Here is a 17,807-nt window from a genome sequence, read left to right as displayed (position 1 = left end):
GGATAAAGAAAATGTGGTACATATATACCATGGAATACTACACAGCCATAAAAAGAATGAAATCATGTTCTTTCCAGCAACATGGATGCAGGTGAAGGCCATTATCCTAAGTAAATAAACACAGGAGCAGAAAACCAAATATCCCATGTTCTTACCTGTAAGTGAGAGCTAAACATTGGGTACTCATGGACATAAATATGGCAACAAGAGATATTGGGGACTACCAGAGAGTGGAAGGAGGCAGGGGGAAAAGTGTTGAAAAACTTAACAATTGGGTGCTATGTTCAGTTTCTGAGTGACAGGATCATTCATACCCTAAATCTCAACATCACACAACATACACAGGTAACAAACCTGCAGGTGCACCCCCCGAATCTAAAATAAAAATTTAAATAAAAAGGAATAAAAAAATTTAAAAAGAGCATGTTAATTTTTAATCACATTCAGAAACTTTGAAGGATCTCTTGAAAAAGTGTTTACAGCAAATCCATCACTGTGCCAAAAGAGTCTCCCAGGGAAACTCCTGGGATTGGTCTTCTGTATGCTTCCCACACCATATTAAGGATCTAGGACTGAAAGTAAAGTACTTCAACCAAACTGGTGTATAAAAACACCATATAAAACCTCACACTGCTTTAAAAACAGTCAGTACAATAACTAATGTTCAGACTGTTGCAGAAAGGCATGAATGGACAAGGCCAAACATAACAACACAGAGACAGCATGTGGGGCTCACACAGCTGCTGCATCATGCTAGACAGAGACTAGACAGAGATGGGGGGCCTTAGATAAGTTTAGCGATTAAATATAGATTTATGTCATGACTTAAAGAGAAGCTGTAACAGATAATTTCCCAAACTCTACAAAACTCCCTTTCCATCAGAAATACAAAAATTTTCAATTGAACAGGTCAAAATATAATTTGTCCTGCATTTTCAGTGACTCATTTGCTTTCCCAATATTTAATACAGTATGTTTAAAATATGTTTCACTTCTCTTACTACACGCAAAACTTGGCTCAAAACAAATGCTACGGTGGCAGAAATAGTATGATAAAAATATTGCTATCATGAATTGGGTGATAGGTAAAGGGTCTAAGATAACATAATACATTAAGTGTTCAGAACATCTATATATTTCTGCAGCTTCAATTACTCAGAAGTATTTGAAAAGCTCATCTGTACCACAAACTACAACAGCTGACATCTATCACTGGGGATATAAACAAGACTAGAATGTTACTGATTTCTTGTAGATATTTCCAAAGACAATCTCAAAAACCAGACATATGAATGAATTAGTTATACGGAGCTCTGAAACTCATCAAACCATATTTTATAGAATTCGATTATGAGTTTTACATAAGACATACTGAAATAATAGATTAAGTCATTTATCTGGTGTCATGAAATTTGAAATTAAAATAGATTTATCTGATGATATAAATACTGAGAAAAATTATAGGACCAAATGAGACATTATTTTAGTTTAAGTGTTTGAGGATAAACTTTGCTTTGAGATCTGAATTTGGCTTTTAAGATGTTTTTCTTGAAGTTGTAACTTTGCAAAGTGAGTTTATGAAGTCATATAACTTTGTAAAGTGAGTTTACAAAGTTTGCCCTGTAATGTTAAATACATTCTCAAGCCTCCTCTCCTGTATCATAACTATTTAAAAAGTAGAATAGTACTAAAGAAAAGCAATTTTTTTTGAATACTATGACTTTAGGAACCTTTTTATTGTTCTTCTAAGCCTATTCTTGATTCTGCCACAACCACCTGGGTATTTCAGTCTGGGTGCTCTTTTTTATTCCATTTTGTATCTAAGCAAATACACTAAATAATCTGGCCAATGAACTCACAATTGTCTCTGAACGGTTCAGTTCAATTTTAAAAGAATGAACACAATCTCCAGAAATAACTAAGAACCTACTTTGTTTTGTTCTACTATTAAGTTCCTTTAGGTTAACTTAAAGAACTACTACGATTGATCTCTAGTGTACTAGAATAATAGTACTTTCACTAAATACATAGAGATGTATAATTATAAAATATGTAGTATACATGATATGTAGTATATACTGTAATATATATATATAATATGTTATGATGTGGGATACATGAGTGATATCAGAGCTACATGATACTAAAAGATAATCATTATGATCTTAGGACTTTTCTGACTTATAAACAGGAACGTTTCCTGATTTCATATTATGCTTACCACATGGAATCACAATTATGAAATATAACTAATGTTCAGACTGTTGCAGAAAGTTTGCAGACTGCTGGAGTTTTCAAACTGTGTTTTATAGAGCTCAAGGGGGAAAAGACCAGCAGAGGAGCAAAGGAGGGGACTTAAGAGCTTTGTACCCTCACCCAAATCTTACTCCCTCCACATTTATGTGAGACCTCGAAAGATAAAACTGTTAGGTTTGGAGTTAAAAGGTAGAGATCTAATACTATCATGCATTCATTATGGGAAAATAAGGAAAAGCACCAGTTTAACATTAAAAAAAGATATTTCAATATTTCAAACAGTTCATGACACTTGTATGTCAATCCCTTAGTGATCTGGGTGAACCAATTATAAAGCTATACATGTCCAAACATATTTTTGAATATCATATGCAAAGAAAATGACTAGTAGTGTCTAAAATGATTTGAAGGCAAAGAAAAAGAGAAACAAAAGGAAACAGATCCAATAGAAAGGCTCTGATGCTCACATCCTTTCTGAGATCCACACCATAATCACAGCCCTGCTGCCTGGGTAGTCTCAGTGGTTGTGGGTGTGACACACATAGACCTATCACATAATCTCTAAGCAATCTAAAGTGAGTAAAAATGAGAAGCTAATGCAGAAGCTGTAAGGGCACATAAAAAGGAGCTAGGAGGCAGAATTGAGGCCACAGAGGAGGAGCACTGGAGGCCAAAGCTCTTGGAAAGTAGAATCCATTTAAGTAGAAGATACTGAGGAAGAAAACAGAAAAGAAGGTAAGAATGTGAAAGAGAACAAAGCAGACGCAAAGATTTCCCAAGAAACAGAAATGCACAGAAAGAGCAGGACATAACAACAGTCCCCTAGAATTGCCTCGCTTCCTGATAATCTCCTTGTTGAAGGAGGTTACCCCCTGTTAAACAAGCAGATTATCCTTACTTACAAACAAAACCAAAACCTTTTTCTAAAAGATACTCTGGGTCCCAGTCTCTTTGGCTTGCAACTAGAACTTAATTAGAACTAATGTTAATGATCTAAGCCCAGGTTAATGAGAAATTGATGCAAACATTATGTGGTCTTAAAAAGCTACATCTAGCACATGAGACTTTTCGAATGTGCTGAAACACCCTGAAGTAAGCCAGGTATTGCATCATTCATCACATCTCACATTTATGCTACTTTACTTGGTTGTCAAGATTAAGCCACACTAACAGCATGGTGCAACAAATCAAATTGTCTATGTTTTAACCACTTAAACCCAAATTATAAAATCCTGGGTAGATATTATCTAATTTGGCTGAACAGTTTCTTTTGCAGACTTCTTAACAAACTATGTTACCTTAGAACTTGATGTTATTTATGAAGGCCAGCATGAAAAAAAATGATAGACTAGAAGCATTTATTTACACCCCAGCAAAGGCAAAGTAACTTTTAAGAAGTTGTTATACAAACAGAATGGCAAGATTATATAGTCTCACTGTTCTAAAATAATTATGTCAAATGCATTAATCATCTTAAGTCTGATTTGATATTATATACTCTAGAGAAGAGGTTACTAAATAGCAGCTGAAGGCCATTATCTAGCTTGCAGTAGTGTTTGGGTTCACCTGCAATGTTTTCTTAAAAATAATTAAATTAGTTGATAGAACTTTAAAAATCGAGAGATAATATCTTTAAAATCCAAAATCTCTGGCTTCTCCTGATATACCAGAAGATTTGCCTGTATGGGTGCATAACTTCACAAGTCAACAAAGGATTGTAGCCAAGGAGGTTAGTTATTCCTGTTAGATGGGGCTAGGGAAGTCCAGTTTCTTCTAATTCTCCCCCGTTGTCCACTAATCCCTGTGGGTATTTTAGCTTGTAACCTCTGCTCTAGAGATAGAAGACATAAATATCACCTCACATCAACATGTGATATAATAATTGTTAATTTATAAATGGTAGTACTGCTTTGCTTACTGGTGGCTATGGAACTACAAAACATTTTAAGTAACCATTTATAAACTGTTAATTTATAAATGGCAGTACTGCTTTGCAAAACTTGATGGCTATGGAACTAAGAAACATTTCAGAATTTCTAGTCTGAATTCTGTTTTGGATTGAATGGTAGTTAAAAATAGATCTAAGTTGGCACTCCCCAGCCTTTTCCTTTGCCATGCTCTCCTTACCTTTTCTGTCTGGCTTGAGGTTCCTATCCACCGGGGGTGGTTCACAGTCTGCAACAGGAACTGGCCTTCTGGGAGGAGTTTTTGGGCTTGATCTAAAGCCCATATGAGCAGGAGGAGGAACTTGCATTCCAAATGAGGAAAAATCAAATGTTCCTGGAGTCATTGGCACATAATTTGCTTCCTGAATTGGTTCTGTAAAACTGCTGGAATGTTGTCGTGGTGGTGAGTTGGGATTCATTGGGACGTAATTTTCATCCAATTCTTCACTTGAAACACTTCCCACTGTCAACACATTTTTGACTTTCTAAAACACACATATATTTATTTTAATAAACAAAAACTCTTGTCACACATGAAAACAGAATTGTAAGTCATGTCCATTCATATGGATCTCAGCATACTTTTATTTCATGATCTCACTTGGTCTTATGGCACTAATTATGAAGATTTAGACAATGAAATACACTTGATGCCAAGATCAATTATACTTACAAAGTGGTTATGGAAGCCTTCAAGTGAACTAGATCTATCACTTGGAAATGTTCGTGGAATATCATAGCAGTCTTGAGAACTAGCATCTAAAATAAAGAACAAACTATCAACATTTCTTCCTATCTTTGCCAGCGCTCAGGGTCATCAGGATGACCTATCTTTCTCTCGTTATACATACGCATACACACATGCACACACACACAGATTTTAAAAAGAATGCTCACAGCATTGTATCTTGAAATTGGCATATTAAACCACTAGAAAATGCAGACACTCACTCATATGCTAACCAATACCAATAGCTGATTTTGAGTGTGAGTGAATGTCTAAGTCAGGGATAAGACAGGTTATCTAAAGATGAAGAGAAACACCTCCATTTTCTCATCATTTGCACCACCTTGGGCCCAACTTACATCTTGCTAACTTATAACCAAGTTATACAGTCACTTCAAGAAAGGAGTTAAAAATTGTTATTGAATGGTTAAATAAGCACTGATTTAAGTAAAAATCACAAATACATTAACTATTTATCTCCTTGAAGACAGCTGGAAAACTCTACCACAAAATACAGAAATTTCAGCACATAGCATTTAGGATATGTGCATTAAAAACTTTAGTTTTTTATTTTTAGGACTTTGAGAATCTCAGTATCACTCAGATTCATTTTTTTTCTCCTCTCAAGGTCTGTAACTTTTGGTTACAGACTCCCAAGAGACGGTATAGGAAAGCATACCCACTAGCAATCAGTGAAGTGGGTAGTGATAAGGGGAGAGAAGATTCAGCTCTTTAAACACAAGTAAAAATCAAATAATCAGAAAGCATAATGGCTAGATAGGAACAGAGTATCACCTATTAGACACAACATAAAAACTGCTTATATAGGAAGGAAGGAAATTGAGCCCAACAGATGTGACTTAGAAGCGGCCATAATGGCACACAAATACAGGAAAGGGTATGACTTGGAGAGGCTTTGTGGCTGGTCCATTTCCTGCCCTTCTGTCCCAACAGAGGGCCTATCCACCCAGGATTACAGAAAGTGGGAGAGAGAAGGACACACTTCCTGAAGCAGGAAGGCATTACGAAGGTCATACTTCTTCAGGGGTGAAAAACTCCAAGGCTTTCTCCCTTCCAGCAGAGCATGAATGCACATATACCCTTCCACGTAACTGTAGAGCTGAAAAAAATGGACTATATTTTGTAACATAGTATATTTACGCTTAAAAGAACAAATATTCAGACAAATCGATTTTCCATCATTAACCTCTAATAGAGAAGAAGTCAACTAAAGCTGACCTTTTCGCAATTTGTTTAAATCCACAGTGGAAATGGTATTACTACGTGATGGCGGCATCCCTGCTGTAGGGATACAGTAACTACTGTCAGTGTCTGAGGCCGTACGTGGGATGCTACACGTTTCCACAGGAGATCGGTCATGAGCTGGATGTGGTTTCGGTGGCCGAGGTGGAGGAATATCTGGAATAGTGTCTAGCTTTGATGTCTGTCCCAAGGTTCCTTCTGGAAATGTTCGTGGAATCTGGTAAGTATTACCAGGTGTTGGAGGAATGTCATAACTAATAGATACATGCCTCATTTGAGTCTCTAAACTCGATGTCCCAGAGGGGGTATTAAAAACATAGAGTTCTCCATCTGCTTCAGTACTTGATGGAGACACCTTTGGTAAAACATCATGGGAATAACTCCTGGGCAGGTTATAAAGGCTGGAGTCTACAGAAGCAGATGTAGCACGTGAAGGTGGAGAGTCGTATATCATTTGCTGCTGAAAGAAGCCATTCATTCCATGTTTGCTCTGGGAGGAAGCAGGATTTTTATGAGAAGGGACGTTATCATTGCAGTCTGTTTCAGAAGAGGTGGATTTTGCAGAATCAGTGTGTGTTCTAAATAAAAATTGTTAATGACAGAATAAACAAGGTGAAGACATAAGAATACATTTTTGATCAACATATTTACAGCTTAGCAATCAAAAGATAGGGCTTTTCTCATTAGACTTTTTGTGTGATCCATAGGATTTAAAGCAAAAATGTTTAAATTTACAGTTTTTATGATTAGACACCAGACAACAAAACCACCACCACCACAAAACCAACAAAAGCATTCTCCCTAATTCCGTCCTATACCTGCCCACACCCCCAACTCCACCTATTAAATCTGCACATAAAAACAATCCCTGAAGCACTGGAATTAAACGTTACAAAACTCTGGGAAAGGTCAATGATTAATGCATAGACACAAGGAAAAGCATTTCCTCTGAAGAGCATGCAAAAACCTAGTGCTAGTACAGTTTATAAAGTTGATCCATTGGTCTTAAACCTCCCTGTGGCAAATTTGTCGTTTTGTAAAATTAAAAGTCTAACGATTACTTGGTATTGAATAAAGCCAATCTGACCTACAAAAAGATGACATCTAATTGTTTTCATGTATCTTCCTTTTCACTACTTTAAACAAATATTTAGTGAACATTACAAAAAGGATCAAAATACATGATACAGAGTTAATCAACTCCCAACGATAACTCACTTTGAGAAATCTCATTAAAGTACATTTACGTACATTTTCAGCCTCTACATTTTGAGGTTATCACAAAATTTGGGTATAGGTCAAGATGAATCTAACAACGCAAGCACACTCTCAGTTCCTTAACGCTAAACAAGATACCTGAACTACTTCCGCATGTTTCCAGTCCTATCGGAGTTTAAACAATATTTCTTTAAATAACTATAATAGTTTTTTTTTAAAGGGCTTACTTTCCCAGACTTCTTAGTAACAACTGGCACTATGCACTGTAGTCTCCCCCTTCACTATCAGAAAACCCACACTGTGCTTTTGTTTTCTTCATCTTAAAAACATCTTAAAAGCCTCCATCTTAAAACCCTTCTCCCTCACTGATAATTTCCTTGCTTCACTGACTGGCTCCTTCTTCCTGTCTCTCTGCCTGGAAATGGCCAACAGAGTTCAGTCCTCTAGCCTTTTACCACACATGCCATTAGAGATCATCCTCCTTTTCCAGAACTTCATTTTCTTCTCTGAATGCTGACAACTTCCGTCATCTTACCAAACTCCAAGTCCCATATTCTCAAACTGATATTTCTGCTTGGATACTCCACTATTACCTTGCTTGTGTGCCTCAAACTGAAATCCGTTTACTTTTTAAATTGACTGCTTTTCCTGCCTTGCATGAAAGAAATTACTTTATCCAGATTCTCTAGGCTCAAAACCCAAGCAGCTTGATTACTTCTCTTCGATCCCCACTCATGCAGGCACCAAGCCCTTCTTCTTAGCCACACACTTATTCCCTTGCTCTATTCCCATTGCCGCCATCCCAAATTCAGATCCCTGTCCCTGCTGAGATGTACATGACTGAACTCTACTTTCTGCCTCTTCCAGTCTATTCATGGAGCCAGACTTCTACAAGGTCAGTATTTTCAAAACACAGTTGTTATACCACTCATGTATTCAAGAGAAAAACCTAGTGAGGGCCCCCTACAGGGTGTGGGAACTATAAGGCCTCACACGAAACCACTTGACATTGAGGCTACAAATAATCTGGCTCCACCTTCTCCATCCTATCTTACGTCTTACTACTTCCAAATCAAACCCTTCCTCCAAGAGGCTCTCCTCCTCATTATCTTCCTCCCACCACACTCACTCGGGTCTCTCTTTTCTCTCAAGCTATTTTTGCGCAAATTACTAATGATTTTCTTCTCTTCTCTCACCAACCAGGTGTAGTTTATATCCTACTCTTCCTATGAAGCTTTTGTTTTCTCCATCTTAAAAACACTTGCACTGTCCCTTCGTGGAATTTCTAATGCACCTTTGCATATTCTAAAATTTGTACTTTATTTAATTCAAACGCAGAGTTAAGAGAAGCTAGAGGAATTATGAGTAATAAGCAAAGCTCCCTGCTCTGACTAGCTTACAGTTAGTGGAGATTAAGTAAAAACATCGAGCTGCTTCTAGCACTGCAATAAAACAAGATATGAAGGCATAACCAGGATGCTACAAAAACCCAGAAAGATATTTAAGCCAACTTGGCAGTTTGAGAGGAATGCTTCCTAGAGGAGCACATTCTAAGCAAAGTCTTGCAGAACAAACACGAGTTTGCAAGGCAACTCTCACATATTATCTTCATCTATAAATATTTAATGCTGGCATATTTTTACTTCTTAACAATCTTACTTGTACGCTCCAAAGGTGACTATATCTGAGTAGACTGTATCTCATATAATTAGGTTGTACCTTCATAGTACCTAGCACAATATTGGGCACATAGTGGTTACCTCATAAATATTTGCTATTTAACTGTCACTTTTGCAAAATATAGATAGCAAAATATATCTGGGTGATGATTTTGAGCATAAGTTGTACCGCAAGAGGAAAGCTGTAATACCAGTGAAATCAGTGAAATACACTATATAAAAATACAGTAGGGGCTGGGCGTGGTGATTCACACCTGTAATCCTAGCAAGTTGGGAGGCCGAGGCAGTGGATCACAAGGTCAGGAGATTGAGACCATCCTGGCTAACACAGTGAAACCCCAACTCGACTAAAAACACAAAACATTAGCTGGGTGTGGTGGCACGTGCCTGTAGTCCCAGCTACCCAGGAGGCTGAGGTAGGAGAATCACTTGAATCCGGGAGGCAGAGGTTACAGTGAGCCGAGATTGTGCCACTCCACTCTAGCCTGGGTGACAGAGTGAGACTCTGTCTCTAAAAAAATAAACAAATAAAATAAAATATACTGAGAACAGTCACTTAGCTGTTGGCTTTTTAAAAGTTGCTATTGAAAAATTAATTGTGAACTTTTGTAAAATAAAATCTTAGTTAGTAGCATAGGTAACAAAGTTGCCAGTGTATAATTTTAAATTCTCACAGCAAACAAGCAAAATCAAGTTAGAATTTGATATTAACAAATGTTGATTTATACATTTTTTTCTGCTCTTACAGGTAAAATCCCATTACAAAAAATACATAGAAACCCAGCTTTGGAATGAATGTGAGCTGTTTCCATCATCTCAGGGCACGGTTCACAGAAACTATTTTGTGAATCTCCACAAATTCCACATTAAAATTTTTGAAAAAGTGCTTTGTCTGAATCCTAGCCCATTAACAATCACTTTCCACATTAAAAAAAAAAAAAATCTTTTTGTCATAAAATAATGCTTAATTATAATCTGGTAAAAAAAAAAAAAACATTTTTCTCGTCTATAAAGAAATATACTCTCTATCCAGACCCCAGCTGATTAATAAGTAAATAAAATATACTCAACAGACTGATATCACTCATTGTCACATAGCTATTAATGGCAGAGATTGGCCTCTCAATCATCATTTTTCTGCTCCTTTTAAAAACAGTAAAACAATTGCTTCTTGGCTCTTTTTATCGCCTTAACTCTGCCAACTACTCAACGTCAAGTAACAAAGAGGATCCAATTAAAATGCCTTATAGCTTAGAAGAGGAAAGGGAGCAGGGAAGGAGATGCTAGAGAAGCCAAGAATTTGGGAAGGGCTTTATGATTCCTTCAGTCAATGCTGCACTCCATATACTTCTTTCTACTTAAAAATTTGTAAAGAGAGGCCAAGTGCAGTGGCTCACACCTGCAATCCCAGTACTTTAGGAGGCAGAGGCGAGAGAGCTGTCTGAGGCCAGGAGTTTGAGATCAGCTAGGCAACATAGTGAGAACTCATCTCTATGAGGAAGTTAAAAAATTAGCCAGGTGTGATGGCATGTACCTGTAGTTCTAGCTACTTGGGAAGCTGAGGAATGCTTGAGCCCAGGAGTTTGGGGTTACAGTGAGCTATGAGGGTGCCACTGCACTCCAGCCTGGGCAACAGAGCAAGCCCTTGTCTATTTAAAAAAAAAGTAAATAAAAAGGCTCAGGGTAAGCTCTGCTTCACTGCTAGTTATGAAGACTAAACATTTCATAATTTTTTGGAATATATTTATTTGATCAAATTTCACTAACATCCAATTTGTATATTCCATGGAATTTACTATATTGGGATTTTACCTGTATGATTAATTTCTCACACAGATCCAAAACAACCACAACACACTCACTGCAATGGAATCGTTTTGCTTTCAAAATCTTCTAGTAGTAGGTATTCCTCTCCTTCTTCAGAAACAAAAGATGACCCTTGGCTGGTTTACAATCACATAAGAAATGGAGCAAGATCACCATTTATAAATCAGTGAAATCTGTTAAGCAAGTAATACTGTGAGTCTGTAACAAAGACTACAAAATAGTAGACAGATTTCCAAAAGAGCCTGGTAGGGAAAACTGTTCTTTGCCAAAGATGGCAGAGATTGTGTCTCTTCAATACAATCTCCTGAATATCGGAAATCGATAGGGGAAGGTAAACCTGAAATATAAGCCTGAAACATATGCCTATATAGATGGTTTCTTTCAAACCTGCAAGTCAAGGTTTAAAAAGTTTAAAGATAAGAATCTTAATGTGTACACATATACACACACCTCTGTCTCTCTGTCTCTCACATGGGCATGTATAACTTACCTGGTGGGTTCAGGCTTTTTGCTTTGACAGTTGATGAGCAACAGGTAGTCTTGAGGATCCTCCTGAATGCCAAGAGTTTCCAGGTGTGGTGGAACATTGATTAGCTGATACGGAGGAGGTAGAGTAGCAGAGGATGAATCCGCCTGGGTGGATGGTGGTGCTGTATTTATAGCTAAAGGTAAATCAGCTGGTGCTTGTAAGGAGCTGCCAGGTGGCTTCACAGGATCTGCAACACCAAAGTTTAACTATCACATCTATCACAGTTAAAAAATCTTTGGAAAAACTTTGGAGACAAACTGTTTCAACACACGAAAACAGAATAAATCATGACAATGTCAGCTAAAATGAACACTACCTAAATGGCAATCTTTATACAGGAAGTATTTTTTTATTGATGTCAGAGGGGTCTAAAGAGTAGGACTCTCTGTATTCCAGAAGCTCTTTAAAAAGCCATGGCTAACCTTGCCTTGAACAGTCTTCAGTTTTGAGGCTATGGGAAGGAAGCTGTTCTACAACCTTAGTAGAAGAGACAGATTTTCCTCCATGATAATAAAGCGCATCCTAAGCCAACCCAACCTTCCAAAAAGACCCGTTTAATTACACAGTTTTTACCAGGACCATGGTCCTGTGAATACGAGGGTCAGCTCTTCACCCTATGCTCATTTTGATGATCATTCTTTCCCTTCTACCTCTTAGCAGATTAGAGAGAAATATTTCTAATTTTGGGACTAGTGAAAATAAAGTCTATTCATGTTCAAGGAAAGAGTTTTTTTAAGGCATCATCTCTTCCCCTCAGCTCATTTATTTGCCATTTGGTGGATTTTTGTAGTATTTTTATGAAAAGAGGGCCAGCAAATAAAGAATTATTAAGCCCTTAACTATGTTCTGAGAGAAATATGAAAAGAGCTAAATTGCACAAAACGAAGGAATTTGAAAACCAGGTGAAATTCTAGAATAAAATCCCACTGCAGTCACTGCCATAACAAAGTATATTAAAGGCCCAGAAAATAATGCTCCGTTAGTCTGGTTAGGAATAGAAGGCCATAAATAATTCAGAAAAAGGCAAATGCTCATACATGAATAAAGAAATTTGTTCTTCAAATTTGTTATAAAATAGAAAAGGCTAGGTTGCAACTGAAATTTTTCACAAAACATTCAATATGCTAAAATATGGTAATGATAGATGCAAGAGGTAGATAAAAAGGGAGGGTCTCCGGAGATTCTCCGACCTGCCAGCGCACTGGGAATCGGGATGGAGCCACGGAAAGTTCGCGCGAGGGAAGGAGCCTGGCCTCTTCAGTTCCCATACGGTGGCCTGGTATTCAATCTGTGAGATGAGGGCCTGTTAGAGGGACCCCTCTCACTTTGCTGGATGTTTATTTTTCTTCTTTTCCTTTTTTGCCCAATAAATTCCACTCCCCTCAAAGTGTCCTTCAGTGCGTTTCCAATCCTTCCTGGTCGTGTGACAAAAACTCAGTTTTAGCTGAAATAAGGTACAAAGTTCTGCATCATTTTTGGTGCCCGAACGTGGGGCATGAGGAAGGGTAAGATGCAAACCAAAAAATATTTTCCCTTTCATTTCTAAGCCTTTTTGTCCTCAGACTTCTGAGGTTAGAGGAAATTATGCCTTCCTCCAACTCCTGTCGCTCCCAGGAATCGGGAATGTTGGCCTTTTCCTTCTTTTTTCAAGATAGACAGCAGTGGCTATGGCCAAAATGCCCTGTGTGGCAAGTGGGCCAGCATTCCCCACCACGTCGCTCTCCCTGTTGGAGGGACCATCTGCCTAAGAATGAAAAGCTCTTCCCCAGGCATCTTTTCTTTTCTCCACTCTGTCAGTAGTTAACACGGCCTTGCATTTAAGCTGTCTTTTCCTTTTCTCCACCAGGTCAGGAGTTAACTGTAACTTTAAAGTGAGTTTTTTTTGTTTTTGTTTTTCCCAGATGATGTTTTACTAGGCCAGGAAAAAGGATCACTGTTTATTTCTCGGTAAGTTTTTAATTATGAAGAAGGATTTGTGAGGTTGGTCTTAAGCTGTAGCCAATCTGGTGTGTTTTGTGTGCCTTTCTGTATGATCAGAAGCAAACTTTGCTGCAGGCCTCCATCTTATTGTACCTGCTTGGAAGTGTGACTGGCAATCACTTGGCAGTGCTTTGTTTCTCCTCTGCCATTTTACAATGGCGGCCCAGGTTCAATCCTGGCTTACAGAAAGAGCTCTTTCTGGTTTAATATCTATGTGACTTTTGTTATTTGTTGATTCTCTTCCTTTCCACAAACTGCCTTGGATATTCCTCTCTCTGAGCCTTTAGTAAAGTTTGAAAGCCAGAAATACTGACCACTTGGTGCAGCTAAAGTCAGACAACAAGGGATTTAAAAGAATTTTCTTAAAGAGCACTCAGCTTAATTAAAGGTGGACATCCAAATTGTAGGTATATTTACAAGGCCTTCATGTTTTTTCCTTCCTGGATCTTGCTTTGCTGGAAAAGGGCTTTTTCTAGTCAACTGAATTATTTATCTTCATTTTGCCTTGCCACCCTTAATGCTTGCATGATGAGGGAAAAGTCCTCTGTTTTTCTCATGAGACCCCAGGAATTAAAAGTGAATAGATCCCTCCTAATATCTGTTTTTGCCCCCAGTTATGCCTGTTGATTAGGCCTTAGAAGCTGCATGTTTTTCTAACCCTGTCTCTTTATGGGCTCAACCTGGAGGCAAATAATCCAATTAGGAGGCTGGCAAACAAAAAATCTTATGGCTACTGGGTTTTCTTGTGTCGTGTGGTTATATACGTATTATTTGTGTGATGTCTATAAAAGGCGCTCTAATTACTTAAAGAAGGATAGGTACTTGGATCAAATATTGAAAGGGAAGACAAAAGCTGAGGTATCTTTTAGCTCACGTGACTTTAATCTTTGAGAAATAGAATTGACCTAAAGATTAGTGATAAAATGTGGATGTCAAAATGTAAATTTTTGCCTGGGTTAAAGGATTGTTTTGAATTAGATAAGATAAAGCTAAAAGGTGTTAAAGGATTGTAAAAATTCATCTTGCAAAAGAAATTCCATGTGTGAACATATTAACTAAATTTAAAAGGGTATAATAGGGGTTTTTTTGCAAATTGAGCATTGAAATAAAAGCACAACAAGGTACTCTGAAGGCACTAATCTCTTTGGCAAAATTTTTAAGGGGTTATAAAAGGTTTCTGCTTTTTCAAAAATTTCTGAGTCATCATTTTGGCAAAATAACATGGTAATCTGGAATTCTATTTCATAACATCGAGTGTTCTGACCCTCTAACAGGCTTGCCAAAATCAAACTTCAGTTTTGAAATTGTCTTTGCTGACACCTGGATTTCTGGATGCTACAGAGGGCCCCTGGAGCATCCAGAAGAGAGATAAACAGGACTATCTGACATGTTTAGGTACATGGTATTGCCAAAATGATGTTTAATCTTCTTCAGGTTATATCTTGGGGAACAATATTATCTTCCAAAATTGTATAGGATTTCTAAAATTCTAATGTCTGAATATGTGCTATCAATCACAAGGTTGTTATGTTGTTGTAAACTATGGAGATAACAATTTCTTTTTCAATTGTGTTTTTGACTGTAACTACCCTGGATATTTCATTACTCACAGACAATTGTCTTGTTTCAATCCTCTTCAAAAGATGGTTTATAATCAGCTACAGAACTTTGACAGGTGCTTTCAAATGTAGATTTCTGATAACTTGGGAAATTGTGATATTGGAATAAAGGAAAAATGTGCATGACTCATGGAGAGTTGACATGTTCACGAATATCAAGCAAAACAAGAGTTAACTAAATGGACTGAACTAATAGAAGACCAAAGTAATCTTTTTGACTTTTGCTTGGAACATTGCTGATCCTTGTTTTTCAGAGCCAAAGGAAACTTATTTTGAGCTATTCGTGGCCTTTAATAATTAAAGTATAATCCTGTGAACAAAATTTGGAGCAAATTTGTCTTTCTGCCTCACTCCTCCAGAATTTGGAAGCTAGTTGTGAGTATTCTTAGCTTATGGCAATATGGTTGTTTGTATCAGTGCAGTAAGAATCCATTTTCTTTTGCAACAGGACGCAATTGGAGAAACTGGTTGTTTTATCAAGGTTTTGACTGGAAAGGTATGCTTCCCTTTAAGAAGTCAAGCTCTACTTGCAGAGCTAATAAAGCCCCTTGGGAAAACTGGCCTCATAGCTTGTCTACACAGTCCCTGTACAGGGTTCTTAACCTGTGGTGAGTAAAGAATGTCACTTTCCAAGAGGCCTAGGAACCACATGTTCTTGGGACCTTAAGAAGAGAGGAGTTTACCCACTCACAGGTATTTGAGGGTACAAACTCACTTGTGGACTTGGCTTTAGAAAGTCCTGAGATTCCTTGGGGAACAGAGTTCCGTCAAAGCCAATCTAAAAGACCTATGTAAAACTAATTATTTGGGCTGGGCATGGTGGCTCACATCTGTAATTCCAACACTTTGGGAGGCCGAGGCAGGCAGATCACCAGCAGTCAGGAGTTCAAGACCACCCTGGCCAACATGGTTGAAATCTCATTTCTACTAAAAATACAAAAATTAGCCAGCTGTGGTGGCATGTGCCTGTAGTCCCAGCTACTCAGGAAGCTGAGGTGGGGAAATCACTTAAATCCAGGAGGCAGAGGTTACAGTGAGCTGAGATCATGCCACTGCACTCCCACCTAGGCAACAGAGTAAGACTCCATCTCAAAAAAAAAAAAAAAAGAAAGAAAAAAATTATTGCTGCACTTTATGCAAATAATGGGGCCAAGTATAAGACTAAAGTCTATTTTGCAAACAACTCAGTCCTATTGTGATTTTTTTTTCAACAAAAATGAGGACTGCAGAGAGACAGAAATGTTTGAAAACTTGTCATACAATTGTCATTACATTCTAGACTCATTAGTTGTTTTTAAGTTCTTGCCTACATTTTAAACTAACTCTGCTTATTCCTGTGAAATCAACCAGCAATCTCTGGCTGCAGCTCAGAAGGAGCTAAGGGGTTGGGTAGTGTAAAAATCTAGATCAATATTCTAGTTCTAAGCAATTATCTTGAAAATCCTGCCAAGTGATGGGAATAAATAGGATGCCCATCACCCAGAGGTTTCCTTTTTGGGAAAATAAGACCACGGGAGCTAACCAAAGCCCCCTTGCACCCAAAACCCAGGCCAAGCCCCATGCACCCAAATCTTAGCAAGCATAACTATAGCAACTAGTTATCTGGGTGTGTCACAATCAACCTTTTCCCAATTACACAGTGTCACCTTAGCATTCGGCTTATGATAAGGAGTCCATACAACTCCCTCAAGATACATTTTTGTCTCAAACTCAGTTCTAAGCTTTGGGTTAAAGCTCTAGGAAAGAAAACGAGATCTGAGAGATCCAGAGGCAGACGATAATGGAAGTTAAAAGGTACAGCACAGGTGAGTGTGACTTATTCCTGCCGATTAAGCTAGGTTTCTCCTTTCATGAATAAAGGTCACGACAATATCCACGGCATACATGAGGTCTAGGGAATTCAAAGGCTACTGTAAGCAGGGGAAATAGGACATATGTGGGTAAGAGCAGATATTCCCACCCCCTAGACCTCCCCTGTTAACATGGGTGAAAGACACGTTGACACCCATGGGTGGCACCCTATAGTAGTTGCTGGGACTTGGGGATATAAGAACAGAAAAAAGAAAGAGATGCTTCACTTTTTCTCCCTCACGTACCCGGGGTATTCGCTAGGAAGAGAAGGGAACCTGGGATGCTTCCGTCCCCTCTTTCTAGATGAGCAGCCATTCACCTTTCGTCTGTACCCCTTTCAAATGCATTCTGAACCTCTAGGACTCCTTTGAAAAAAAAGCCTTCTTTTTCCTCCTCTATCCCCCCTTCACTGATGGGTGTGTCTCTGTACTATGGGATACTCCCAGCTAATGCATCCTCCAAACTGGGAAAAGTTAATTTCCCAAACCTTAAACTGGTTGGCTTAGGATTGCGGTTGGAGGAAGGCAACACAGAAGGCTGACATGCTGGAAAAAAGGGTAAAAGTCAGGCTTTGGCCTCCCTCTCCCTGTGCAAACTGATAAAAGGCATTGGGGACTTTTGAGCTATACTCATCCCCAATCTCATTTTGTTTTATACCTATTTTCTAATAACCCGGTTTGTCTATTCTCCATCAAACTCTAAAACAGTCATGCAACTGGGGCGTTGAATGATGGCACCTTTTGCCAGGGACTCTTAGATACGCCTCTGAGGGGAATCTGACTGCTGTTTTCCCAAAGCAGAGACCCTTCTCAGCAGTAAAGAGTTAGGAATGGTCTTTGTCCTTATCCATATTCTAAAGGACATTAGATGTATTTCTTTAGAGTGGGGAGTAATAGATATGGGAGAAGCCTA

The 17,807-nt window shown here is 38.2% G+C and overlaps 1 protein-coding gene across 10 annotated transcripts in view; it reads right to left on the bottom strand.

Moving 5' to 3' along the window:
- Nucleotides 1-17,807, bottom strand: part of GAB1 (GRB2 associated binding protein 1) — a 132,372-nt gene that overhangs the window by 24,894 nt on the left and 89,671 nt on the right. For 5 of the 10 annotated variants that reach the window (XM_017534456.2, XM_017534480.2, XM_037740494.1 and 2 more), the window contains exons 3-7: nucleotides 11,407-11,632; nucleotides 10,952-11,032; nucleotides 6,169-6,770; nucleotides 4,876-4,961; nucleotides 4,384-4,687 (exon numbers count right to left, since the gene is read on the bottom strand). In XM_017534456.2, coding sequence (XP_017389945.1) covers nucleotides 4,384-4,687; nucleotides 4,876-4,961; nucleotides 6,169-6,770; nucleotides 10,952-11,032; nucleotides 11,407-11,632 — 1,299 coding nt within the window. The remainder of the gene's footprint in view (nucleotides 1-4,383; nucleotides 4,688-4,875; nucleotides 4,962-6,168; nucleotides 6,771-10,951; nucleotides 11,033-11,406; nucleotides 11,633-17,807) is intronic. The other 5 variants (XM_017534464.2, XM_017534476.2, XM_017534488.2 and 2 more) reach the window with 1 other exon arrangement.

The sequence above is a fragment of the Cebus imitator genome, unplaced genomic scaffold, assembly GCF_001604975.1.
Source record: "Cebus imitator isolate Cc_AM_T3 unplaced genomic scaffold, Cebus_imitator-1.0 Scaffold4, whole genome shotgun sequence".
NCBI lineage: Eukaryota > Metazoa > Chordata > Mammalia > Primates > Cebidae > Cebus > Cebus imitator.
Note: the sequence above shows the minus strand (reverse complement) of the source record. Positions and strands in the feature narration are given on the sequence as shown.